The sequence below is a fragment of the Sinocyclocheilus grahami genome, unplaced genomic scaffold, assembly GCF_001515645.1.
Source record: "Sinocyclocheilus grahami isolate Dianchi unplaced genomic scaffold, SAMN03320097.WGS_v1.1 scaffold435.1, whole genome shotgun sequence".
Taxonomy (NCBI): domain Eukaryota; kingdom Metazoa; phylum Chordata; class Actinopteri; order Cypriniformes; family Cyprinidae; genus Sinocyclocheilus; species Sinocyclocheilus grahami.
The window spans coordinates 396,953-410,581 of NW_015505614.1; the positions used below are offsets into that span (position 1 = coordinate 396,953).

Below are 13,629 nucleotides of genomic sequence, written 5' to 3' on the forward strand. Positions count from 1 at the left end.
GAAGCCGTGTTTTAAGTTTTTTTTTTTTTTTTTTGACCGATTGATGGGACTGCCGGAAGTTCAGCGGTTTAAACACAAAAGTGCACAAAAAAGTAGCTGTATTTTTAGGATGGTCACTGAATTAAACAAGCGACGTCAAGAAGTAATGTGATGACAGATGACAGTTCACCCAAAAATTTAAATTCTGTCATTAATTACTCACCCTCATGTTGTTCCAAACCTGTAAGACTTTCATCTTTGGAACACAAATTAAGATATTTTTGATGAATTCTGAGAGCTCTTTGACCCTCCTATAGACAGCAAGGATCCTAACACGATCAAGGCTCAGAAACATAGCAAGGACATTGTTAAAATAATCCATGTGACATCAGTGGTTCAACCGTAATTGATAATAATAATTAAGGTTCAAATTAAAATAATAATAATAAAAATATTAGCATTTTATTTTTAAGTTTACTATAAAATAATTGTATTTGTATTTAATACTCCCTTTTTATTTTAAAATAAAATAGTATTATCACACTTTATTATTTAGTTTATTATTTTATTAAAAATAAAGTGCAATAATATTCACTATTATTAATTTATTTTTTATAGTTATATTTGATGGGTCACACCATGTGCCGTGTGAGGACCAAACCAAATCTCCAGGTTCTCATATGAGAACCAGGCTGAAAAACGTATGTGCACCCCTGCTTATCGATAACCTTAAGACTAACATATTGATACTAACACCCAAAAAACTTTAATTTTGATTTCATGGGGACTTTAAATACAAATAAATCTATTCTACCAGCACTATTTATGCTTTAAACAAATTCTCAAAGTCTCTTGTGTCTCCCAGTATGTTTTTGAAAGAATATTGGTTGTGTTTTAAAAATACAGAGGTTCAAAAATGTTAAGCACCCTTTTTTTCTGGCTTTTTCAGGTAAGTGGGGGCACACATTTTTATCTAGTCTGTGGCAGCAGGACATTGAACAAATAATCTTTTGCAATAGAAAATCTATTTAAAAGAATAACTTCATAAAAATAGAAATACTAGTGGATTGTGCTATTGACTGTGAACTCATAACCACCTAACGCTTATTGAATTAAAACACTTTAACAGAAGCATACATTTAAAGAATTATTAAAGCTCTCCAACAGAAGTTGTCAAATATAATCATTTAAAACACTCCAACAGAAGGACAAAAACAAAGAATTGAATCACTTAAACAGAAAACAGTGTTGTGTAAAAATGCCACGATTTCATCTATGTTATGCCTGCTCCTTTTGTACTGTAAGTGTTTGTATCCAACTGTGTGCTTAAGTGTGTGTGTGTGTGTGTGTGTGTGTGTGTGTGTGTGTACCACATGCTTTCATATATGTGTGTTTATGTTGTATGTGTGGAAGTATGGGTAAGAGCAGTCATGTGTTTGTTTACAGGCACTTTTTACGCACAAAAAAAACTTAATATTCACACATTTCTATTCTTATCTTTTTCTTTACCTGTCTTCTGCCTACAGTTTGTGACATTTTTTTGTAAAATAAAACAATTGGTCACATTAAGCAATGTATGATCTTTTAATTTATAGGATGGCCCACTTTAGCTGAATGCTACTGTCTCAATTTATCTAGCATGTTCAGGTAAATTGGGACAGTAACAAAACTTGATTTTTAAAAAAAATAGAACAAAGAAACGTGCACAACTTTGCATGAAATTGAATGATCACACAAATCACACACATATAATACAAATTTATATTGTCGGTTGAAATACTGTTTATATTAGAATTTAAACCTTAACTATTTTTATAGACTTAAACTATGTACGGGCTCTTACCATGTACTTTCTCAGACCTTCCAATATTTGAGTGGTAACCACGCCCATATGCTACATTTGACTAATCAAATGTTGATAGTCAAATGTAGTACTGTTATTAGATAAGTACTTTTATTACAACATTTCAAGACCACCCATTCTTAGCAATATTTTTTTTAAAAAAGGAGTACAACACCAAAAGCTTGTCCCACTTTTGCTGACTTGACCCTACCTAAACAACATATGCAATGTATGTACGTGGATACGTTGTTCACATTCAGATCAAAGCATAAACAGCGTATGCACGTACGGTGCTGCTGACACAGAACAGCATACGTTGTTTACGTATGTGATACTTTCCAAAATGGTGCTATAGAGTGACACGGAGGAGACAAATTGTTGAATAAAGTGGTTATATTTGTTTTTGTGCACAAAAAGTATTCTCGTAGCTTTACGTAAAATTACGGTTGAACCACTGATGTCACATGGATTATTTTAACAATGTCCTTGCTATGTTTCTGAGCCTTGATCGTGTTAGGATCCTTGCTGTCTATAGGAGGGTCAAAGAGCTCTCAGAATTCATCAAAAAATATATTATTTTGTGTTCCGAAGATGAACGAAGGTCTTACAGGTTTGGAATGACACGAGGGTAATTAATGACAGAATTTTAATTTTTTGGTGAACTATCCCTTTACTTTTGTAGGCCAACCTGAAAGTTAGTATAGCCCTGGTTCCCTCACCAAAAAAAAAGAAGAAAAAAAAGTATATTTTGCCAAATAAACTTGAATGATTCTTACACATTTTGCTTACACATTCACTTACACATTCTTACACATTTACACATTTTAATCTTCACAAATAAACATAGCTATTAATTAATAAAATTGAAATACAATTGCCAGAAGCCAAAAGCCAAATGAAGGCTATAATTGAACTACACTACAGAGTCATGACTTCAATGCCATCATCACTAAGATCACCAACTCATTCAGTCTTTATTTAAAAATCATTTTCCTTGATAGTTTGAGTTAGAACAAAGTCCCTTTAAGACAAGTCATGTCACTCGGCGGCCATCTTTGAAACGCCTCTTGGGAATGCAAGTGCAACTCCTGTCTCTTTGAATGGGGAAATATGAAATTCTCCAAAACTGTTCACTAAACTTATGATTAAATTTCATATTTGAAATCACCAAAGAAATCTGACAACAACTGTGTCATAAATGTTGTTTATTTCGGTCAAATAGCGTTATAAAAAGCCTATTTTTTGGGCTAGATCAGCCAGTGCGCATGCACAGTCCTAACCGCACGTCTCAGAACGCTGACTGTTTTTATAGTAACCGGGACTTGCTAACAGCAGCTGCAATACCGATTAGCGATTAGGTCTTTCATTCAGAAGGTAGGCCTTCTTGTGATTGAGCATTGCATTTTTCCCCATTCAAAACTATACGAGTGAGACTTGGGTATTCTTTAGTCTTTGATTAGAATAGCTTGCAAGAGTGAGATTATAAACGCAATGAGACCGTAAGGGCTAAATGATCTAAAAGCGAGATGAGTTTTTTTGCTCGATGTGATGTTTAATGTGACCGATGACCACTGCAGTCCCGTTGAGCCACGTGTTAGCACCTGCCTTTTTTAAAGATATGTAAATGGTTTAAAAATCACAAGACTTATGGATTTTATGTCATTGAATAAAATGTATTGTGAAAGTATCTTGAGCTTGTATTAACCACAGACCTTATTTCAGGCTTTTAACCAAAACCCATTTGGGTAATTCCGTGTCAACTCAACCAGAGGTCCCCAGCTCAAATTTTTGATTTTGCTAATATTTTTTCTGAAGAAAGATAAACTTGTATCGTGATGAAAGCCCAACTATTAAATGTCTCGGATGAATATTTAGGCCTACTGAGTAATCCACTATTTTGTAGAGGGGGTTCAAAATGGCAATTTTCACCTGAGATTCAGAGCCAAATTACAGGGGGAAAAAATGACTTTAGAAAGATGGCTGCATCATATTACTTTTACACAGAGATTGGTAGGTCTATTAGTCAAATTTGTTGACTTTAGCAATCTTTGTTGCATTATGTGCAAATGGTGACCATTCAAAACTTCAAAAGAGCAGTTTTTCTCCAAAGTTTGCATGCCTATAAATCAAGAATCATTAAAGATATCTTAATGCCCTTTTAAATTTTGATTTTAACAAACTTTCCTTATGGTATCTTCATTTTTAAAGCCCTATATGGTTCGGTTCCAGAGATATTGTAATTTCAATATGACTCCAGGAGTAAATCGTTAAATTGTACAAATTTTCAATGGTCAAAAACAAAATGTGGGTCAATTTACAAAAATAGAATGATTTTTTTTTTCTTTTAAATAGGAATGTCTGAAGAACAAATAATGATGAAACTAGAAATGTATCTTGTTTCTTTCTGGCAAAACAACTGCATTGAATATACATGTCTGAGTGCCATAAATATTCCTTTTCCAAAGTTTGTGTGCCTATAACTTAAGAAGTATTAAAGATATTGCAGTATGATTTTAGATTCTAGTTCTTAATAAACTTTTCTTTTGGAATCTTTATTTTCAAGGCCCTGCATCATTCAGTACCAAAGATATTGGGATCTCCATGAGGCTCCATTTTCAGATTGTTTTTAATATTACCCATTTTCTGTGGTTAAAATTAAAAACCGAATGTTGTTCACTTTGTATAAAACTGATACTTGTTTAATTTAAGGAACAATGTCTGAAGAAGAAATAATGTTGAAATTAGAATTGTATCTTGTTGATTTGACACGGAATGACCCATTTTTAAAAACCAATTGACTTCAAGGCGATAGAACCGAAAGTGCTTGTTTTCAGGATTTGGCCTACAAAATCCTTTTTTTTTTTTTTAATTCATGTACCCTTGTAATTTTTTATCAAAAACATTGTTTTATGTATATGTAAACATATATATATATATATATATAAAGCTAATGTTCACAACAGAATGCTAGTTTACTGCGTACTGTGCTGTGTGTACTGTCTATAAATAAGATTGTAAAAGATAAATGCATCAATATGGTTCAAGTATTGTCACAGAAATAAATTAGCATTTTTAATCCAATTTTGCTTTCATCAAAGGCTGTAAACAGAAGGTCATGTTGAGCACAATTCATTGTGGGACGCAGTTTTCATACCATTCTTAAAGTTATAAGAGCACATCTCCATCTGTCTGTTCAGAGCTAGGTATGGCGCTGTGGATTCAGGCGCAGCAGCTGCAGGGGGATGCCCTGCATCAGATGCAGTCTCTCTATGGCCAGCACTTCCCCATCGAGGTGCGCCACTACCTGGCACAGTGGCTGGAGGCTCAGCCGTGGTGAGCTTTTTTGCTCCACTAGCATCTCAGATCTGTGTATGTAATAAAGGCTGTTTAGTATTGTAGCAGTGCATGAAATGGACTGAATAGTGTTTGTCGTGTGCAGGGATGCCATTGACCTGGAGAACCAGCAGGACGAGTTTAAAGCAAAACGTCTGCTAGATGGTCTGATCCAAGAGCTGCAGAGGAAGGCAGAGCATCAGATGGGTGAAGATGGTTTCCTGCTGAAAATCAAACTGGGTCATTATGCCACACAGCTGAAGGTATTTGTCGAAAATCAATTGCAGTTTGTTGCGAGAGGTCACTGTATTTCCTTCCCAGTGGGAGTTTTGATGTGGACAGCAGCAATACTTTATAAAAGAAAAAAAATCCTTGTTGTCATCAAGAATAAAGATATTGAGGTCAAAGCAGTGATGTCAGAAAAGTTTACTCCAAAATAATTTCATCAGTTGAGCCAAATAGGATATGAGTATTACAAGATCTCCTTTTTAATCAGACTATTAGCCTGATTTTTTTTCTTTTCAGTCTGCATATTATGCCAATGTATAGAGCGGGGCCCCCCACGTGGGGTGTCCAAATTCTGGCCCGCACTGTGAGAATCTTACGAATTTGGAGCAGAGGTCTTCTGCTGCAGTCAGCTAATATTCTGATTAGAGTTAGTTGTCATGTAGTTGCAAAGTTACTTGTAGTTGGTAGAATATCTAAAGTGGACCATCAGAATAAATTATAACCTGAAATGCTCTTAACACACTGAAACAAATTTGTGTTGATGGTAATGTTTGTGTGTGCTACTGCTAATGTAGTATATTCTGCTTCAAATTTGTTTTAAAAACAGAAATAGAAACACTTTTATTTGTTAAAAAAATAATATTGGCTCGCTCATTACACAGACTAAAGTGACACGTTATTCATGGTCTGTTGCATATTTCGTTCCAAAAGATTTGTACATCTGTTGAATTGAGTTGATACCCATGATGATCCTGTGTTTTTCGTAGAGTTCGTATGACCCTTGCCCTCTGGAGCTTGTGCGGTGTGTTAAACACATCCTGTACACTGAGCAAAGACTTGTACAGGAAGCATCCAACGTAAGTCAGACATGCAACTTCATTGGTTGTTTATTTACACTGAGAATGTCATAATTGGATTTTGAGCAAGTGATATCTTGTTTGTTTGTGGCAATCAGGCCAGCAGCCCGGGGTCAGGTCCGGTAGATGGGACCCCTCAGAGATATCAGCAGATCAACCAGACATTTGAGGAGCTACGTGTTATGACACATGACACCGAGAACGACCTCCGCAAGCTGCAGCACAGTCAAGAATACTTCATCATTCAGTACCAGGAGAGCTTAAGGATACAGGGTATGAACATACGCTGTCCCAGTCTGCACATCCAGTATCATTTATGTATTACACACAGTGAGTTTATTCCATATTGTACTACAACCCCGCTGAATGCATGATTCCGATTGGCTGGCAAGCAAATCAGAAAAACCTTGAAATATGAAATGAAAATATGACAGACCTTTGATGTCTACAAATAAGGAAAGAATATGTTTTTGCTTTTTTGGTGACTCAGCAAGTAAAAGCAGCCTAATGGCTAAATTAAAGTAATGATGCATTAACACAGATCTTTTAGTTCAATAAGTGAGTCACATGTTGATTCAGTAGTCGCTCTGGAGTGCGACAACAGTACAACAACGGCCACATTATCATAGTATGATGTATATTTACTAGCAAGTCACAACTGTTTCCCAAAACTGTGCTGACATGTTTGCACCTCTGTTGTTGGAACAGCATTGGTTCAGCAATATGGGACTGTCGTTAATGATGTGACACAGAGGTGGTGGAGTAAGAACTACTGCTAATTATTCAATTCAAGATCACAATTAATATAAGACTATTAAAGTTCATTTACACAGAAACAACAGAAAATCATTATTTTTTATTTTTAAACATTTACATGCAGTATGTAATTGGTGTAAACTTTGCTCCTTCAGGCTATATATGTGGTTCATTCAGTCAGCACATCATAATTTCTACAAAATGCTGCTGTAACAAACATGGCATCAACCACATACAGTGGGGTTCATAGTTGAGGTATACCTATGATGAAAATTACAGGCCTCTCTCATCTTTTTAAGTGGGAGAACTTGCACAATTGGTGGCTGACTAAATACTTTTTTTCCCCACTGTAGCTTTGCGATACTGTGAATGTTCTTTGGCCTCTTGGTTTCGCTTAAGCTAAATCATTGAACTATGTTAGTACTTGCGATGACTTATGAGTTGGCTAACAAAGCTTTTGGGAAACGCACGCCTGACTGATTTGGTGAAAAATTTGTCAGATTGATTCAAAGTCATGACTTCTTAAGGCAGTTTCACACTGAGTGCGATGCAAAAAAGCAAGGCGACTCACCGACGAACGTTGCTTTCACATCGAGTGCGAAACGATTGATCGCCATCTGCTAATTCACACCTGCACACTTGGTGGCGCCGACCAACAATGCATTTTTCCTCATGTAGCCTATGTATCTCGTATATGGCTTTTACATCGTGCTCAATATACAGTATTAAATTAAGATAAATAACTTTAAATGCTATAACTGATAAATGCTTTCATATTTCATGTGTAGAAAATTTTTTCTCTATATGGAAGGGCAAGAGATATGATTACATGATTGACAGATCTTGAGTGAACTCATAACACTCACGCATGTGGAATAAAACGGACGGTGCTCTTCAGATCACATAATTCAGTGGAAAATTAATAGAAATGATATTCTGTATAAAGAGCATGTGAGAAAATAGACTATTGCTTCTAAATTTATGTTTTTTTGATGTAAAAATCTTGGGACAATATTGCCTGGTCTGATGTCCATAGCGATGTCCAAAGTGGGAAAAAAATAATCTTTTGAAATTCGAATCAAAGTGTGCCAGTTTTGAACATGTTGAACTCAAGCTAAATGAGTCATTCTGAAATAAATGGCAAAAACATGCCAAATTCTACACAGGGAATGCTGTTGAGTAAGAGTCATTGAACTGTGTTTTTAATCAATTAATTAAAGTTTTCTCTTTGTCGTATAGCTCAGCTGAGTAGTTTGGCCAGCATTCCTCCAGCTGAGCGTGTTCCGAGAGAATCGGGTCTGCAGAGCAGGAAGTCCACGCTAGAGGCCTGGCTCACACGAGAGGCCAACACCTTACAGAAATACAGACAGGTACACTAAATCCACATGATACACGTTTGTTTTTTTTTCCTTACGACAATATGAACTCAGTAACAAACATTTGGTGTAAACCAGACTCAGTATTTTCCATCATATTCTCCAATGGTTGAATAAGATAATGTATGTTTGTTCATAGGAACTGGCAGAGAAGCATCAGAAGACTCTAGCTCTGTTGAGGAAACAGCAAACCGTGATCGTAGATGATGAACTGATTCAGTGGAAGAGACGACAGCAGCTCACAGGCAATGGAGGACCATCAGAGGGAGGACTGGACATACTGCAAGCCTGGTACTGATGCACAGTATACACACAGGGCCTGATGACTTACCATAGACTTTTCTTTTTATAAGCTAATTAATATGACTTACCTTGGCAGGAATCCTAAGGCTTGTTTCAAACCATACCAGGGTGTCCGCGGGGTCTTAAAAAGTATTAAAAGTTGATAAATCAATTTAGATAAAACTAAGGCCCTTAATAAGTATTAAAAAGTCTTAAATGCCATTTTCCAAGGTATTCAATTTTGTATAATCTTTTCATTGTGTATATTTGTCCGAATAGTGGGGTTCTGTGTAGTTTATTTATGAAATCCTGCCAGATTTGACTTAATCTGTTACGGCGCTCACTGACTGACTGCACCACTGTGTGATAGCAAACATTCTAATATTGTATATTATTTTCATGCATCAGGGCGCCGCTATCAATATGTGAATGAGCTCTCGCAGTCGCAGTTCACTTTCACTTTCGATTTCGCGACCTCGCGCACACTGTGTAAAGGGAGCACATATTAGGATAAAAAATATTTGTCAGTGAGCTCGGGATCTGTTGAGGAGCAAATCCTCCAACAGCTTTGTCAGTTATCTCTCCTTAATTTTGACCTAGTTTTTTTGCGCTACTTTGGGCTGTTTTTTTAGTAGCATGGGCTTGGGATTCACAATCAAAATTATGTAATAGTTGTGATTATTATTTTACCTTCCATGATTATTCAGACATGATCAGGTACTAAAATCCTACAATGTGATTTTCTGGATTTTTTTTCTCATTTTGTCTCTCATAGTTGAGGTATACCTATGATGAAAATTACAGGCCTCTCTCATCTTTTTAAGTGGGAGAACTTGCACAATTGGTGGCTGACTAAATACTTTTTTGCCCCACTGTATAAGAGTTGATATGACAAATACATCTTTTGAATATACTGTGTGAACTCATTGTCCCGTTAGCTCAGAGAGCTTTATTTTCCCTCCTCAATAAGTTTTGTCAGTTGTTTTGTTTATTGTTCTAATTCTTGTTTCTTTGCATTGATTAGTCACTCAATTAATTATCTTGTGCTTTGTTCTCCACTTCTGAATTATGATGTATTGATAAGGAGTTATCACAAAGTAAGTCTGTTTAGTTGTGCTATCTTGCAATCAATATATAGTAAATGTAAGTTAAAGTGTCGCCGATGTAACCGGTTAAAACTTGGAGTGGCGATGAGGTCTTAAAATGTATGGAAAAAGTCTTAAAAAAGGTCTTAAAAGGTATTAAATTGAACTCCATGATTCCTGTATATACCCTGAATACAAAAAGGCAGCTTACGTGGTTTCCATCAACGACTGACATATCGAGGTGTTAGTTATCAAAGTGTAAATCAGTATAAATTGCCATATTTTTCTGATAAAAAGTTGCACATGAATATAAGTCACACTGGGTCACAGTTAAATTGATGAGAGAGAAGAACATGTATATCGCATTTTATTATTGCATTCAGAAATAATGTAAAATACCAGTTAATAAAATTAAATGTAACATTCTAAACGTATATGTATAAATACTAGGAAAAAAAGAGCCCAAAATCACTATAATTCGTCATTTATATCTAAAGATGTTCTTTAAGAATTTATAACACACATAAAACTGCACAGGCGGCATGTAGCTTAGCAAAAAAAAATCTAAGGTAGCTGTCATGTAGCGTTTTCGCTCGTAACTTCATAAAACATGCAGATATCATAGAAAATGGCACGTCATTATTTGCAGAAAATTTCTGATTAAACTCACCATAATCCATCGTTCAGATCTAAAGATATAGAGCTATAACACATAAAACCGAATTAGGACATGTAGCTTAGTACCATATCCGATTAATACCATAATACCGACCATAATCTGTCGATCAGATCGAAAGATTTCATTCATAGAGCTGTAACACATGAAACCAGACAGGCAATAAGTGTACTTTCACTTTGCGCTTTTATTTGTAACTTCATGAAACATGCATAGATCATGGAAAATGGCAAGTCATTATTTTCAGAAAATTCTCCTGATTAAAATGAGCCCAATCATACCATACTACAGTCATTTAGATGTAAAGATATTTGTCATCGAGTTATAACACATAAAACCCCAAATGCATATCATTATTTACAGCAGATTCTCACGATTGAAATGAGTCCAAAATCAAAACAATCCATTGCGCCTTTCGTGTGTAAATAATACCTAAACCCATGAATTGAAGAAATCAGTTGGAGAGCTCCATTGAACACTTGGCAAGCAGAATGTAAAACCTAGATTTTTTCTGTGTATTTTATATAAAAATTTTTTTTAATAATTAGATATCATTTTAAAGCTTAGGAATTCAGCTTTTGAATGCATCCAACCATTTTTATCAACTCCTAACCAGTGCTGCCTAGTTCCTCTAAACCGGATCTCTATTGAACGTCAGTTAAGAATGATATTAAAAATTTCCCTTGACCACACGAATTTTGCTTACATTTTATCACCTATTTCTCAACATGAAATTCAAATGCAAAGATTTTTTCCCCCCTAAAAATATAGAAAGATTTCTATCAAACGATACCTACCATTTGACTCTCCTTGCTACGGTCTTGGAGTTATGAGTCATTATTTTTGTGTATGGCACTCAGAAAACAACAGTTTTTAAAATGCTTTCAGGAAGTCAAGAGCTAAACAAAAAGGCCTATTTTGTTACAAAATACTGTAACTTTTGGATACTTTATGCTATCACCACAAAATTTGAAACAAATACAGTTAACATGCTGGGGAACATCATCAAAAAATAATTTTCCTAGATATGACAGATATGAAAAATTTATCTTGAACACTCAAATTTTTCTTACATTTTATCAGCTATTTCTCAGCAGGAGAATGTCCAATTGAAATGATTTTTCCCCCCCTGAAAGTACAGAAAGTTTTCTATCAAATGATTACCAACCTTCGAGTTATGAGTCATTATTCTTGTGTATGTCACTCAGAAAAAACATCAACTTCAGTTAAAATGCCCTCAGGGCTTGAAGGGTTAAGTCACTACCTGTTTATAGAAGGCAGGAGATTAAGATCAAGAACTTGCAAATGCCTTGGTGGAAGAGTGGGGCAAATCTGGTTCAGTCCATGAGGATGCACTGTTGTTCTTAAAGCACATGGTTGCCACACAACATACTAACTGCCAGTTTTGAAATCGACTCCTCCATTGTTCAGGGTCTGTGACAGAAATGTAACATATAAATGTTATATGCAAGTTGCACTGCTTGCAACTTTCTTTGAACATGTTGGTGGTACAGTACTTCATGTTTTTGTTTTGTGAATGCAGGTGTGAGAAGTTGGCCGATATGATCTGGCAAAACAGACAGCAGATTCGCAGAGTTGAACACCTGACACAGCAGCTGCCCATTCCCGGACCCACGGAAGAACTGCTCACTGAACTCAATGCTACTGTCACAGATATCATATCAGCACTTGTCACCAGGTGTGCACTCAGTCACTGCCATCATTGGTCACTAATGTCTCTCTCAGAGAAACAATGTTTTTAGCAGTGTCTTTGCTTCTGGTCTCTCCGCAGCACATTTATAATTGAGAAACAGCCTCCTCAAGTGCTGAAGACTCAAACCAAATTTTCGGCAACGGTTCGCTTGCTGGTCGGAGGGAAACTCAATGTCCACATGAATCCTCCACAGGTTAAAGCCACCATCGTCAGCGAACAGCAGGCCAAGGCCTTACTAAAGAACGAGAACACCCGCAAGTAAGGTTACAAAACACTAACTGCATTCAGACGGATCTTTATACTGCCCTACTCAAATAAGATTTAGACTCTTTTCAGCAGCAACTCGTTTTTCTTTAAATACAAAAATAAAAACCAAGCAACTGACATGATGGCCTCATCTGGCTTTGACTAAAACTTAACATGGAAGAGATTTAGCACTTTTCGCTTTATTGTATAACACCAGGGACCTGTGCTACCTGTGCCAAGAACAGAAGGCACCTATTATAATCAAGGTTTGAAATGAACGTTTTCAATCACCAGGCAATTTGGCAACTAAGTTAAGGGGGAATTTACATGACACCGATTTTGACTAAAAATGTAAAACTTGTTATGCATTTTGGCCGCTCATTTACATGATAAAAGGAGTTTTGGGGGCTTGAAAATGCAAACTTGTGAAAACGGGTTTCAAAGTCTCTGTATAAACTACAAAAACGTGAATTTGTGTGAACGGTGATGTTTCCACATACATATTACGTGTTCAGTCCATTATGTGCGTGGATGCATAGTGTTTCTTTACAGGGTGACATACATTTACATGTACATTTACATTTAATCATGTAGCAGACGCTTTTATCTAAAGCTTCTTACAAATGAGAACAACAGAAGCAATCAGACCAACGAGAGAACAACAGTATACAAGTGCCATGACAAGTCTCAGTTAGTCTAGGACAGTACACGTTGCTAGGTTTTTTTTTAATAAATAATAGAATGGAATAGAATAGAATTGGTAAGTGCTAGTATTAGTTAGTCAGGTGCTGGCGAAAAAGATGTGTTTTTAGATGTTTTTTGAAAATGGCTAAAGACTCAGCTGTTCGATATTGAGATCGGGAGGTCATTCCACCAGCTGGGCACAGTCCAGGAGAAGGTCCGTGAGAGTGATTTTGTGCCTCTTTGGGATGGCACCACAAGGCGCCGTTCACTTGCAGAACGCAAGCTTCTGGAGGGCGCATAAGTTTGGACTAGCGAGTTTAGGTATATTGGTGCAGTGCCAGTGGTTGTCTTGTAGGCAAGCATCAGTACCTTGAATTTGATGCGAGCGGATACTGGTAGCCAGTGTAACCTGATGAGGAGAGGAGCAATGTGAGCTTTTTTTGGCTCATTGAAGACCACTCTCACTGCTGCATTCTGGATCAGTTGCAGAGGCTTGATAGTACATACGAGAAGGCCCGCCAAGAGAGGATTACAATAGTCCAGTCTGGAGAGAACAAGAGCTTGGACAAG

General features: G+C 36.3%; 1 protein-coding gene across 2 annotated transcripts in view; it reads left to right on the top strand.

Moving 5' to 3' along the window:
- LOC107551841 (signal transducer and activator of transcription 5B-like) overlaps positions 1–13,629 on the top strand; it is a 34,545-nt gene that overhangs the window by 4,300 nt on the left and 16,616 nt on the right. For both annotated transcript variants that reach the window (XM_016233594.1, XM_016233593.1), the window contains exons 2-9: positions 5,020–5,155; positions 5,262–5,418; positions 6,151–6,240; positions 6,339–6,513; positions 8,236–8,366; positions 8,512–8,663; positions 11,959–12,114; positions 12,208–12,387. In XM_016233594.1, the coding sequence (XP_016089080.1) occupies positions 5,028–5,155; positions 5,262–5,418; positions 6,151–6,240; positions 6,339–6,513; positions 8,236–8,366; positions 8,512–8,663; positions 11,959–12,114; positions 12,208–12,387 (1,169 nt within the window). In that variant the 5' untranslated portion in view covers positions 5,020–5,027. The remainder of the gene's footprint in view (positions 1–5,019; positions 5,156–5,261; positions 5,419–6,150; positions 6,241–6,338; positions 6,514–8,235; positions 8,367–8,511; positions 8,664–11,958; positions 12,115–12,207; positions 12,388–13,629) is intronic.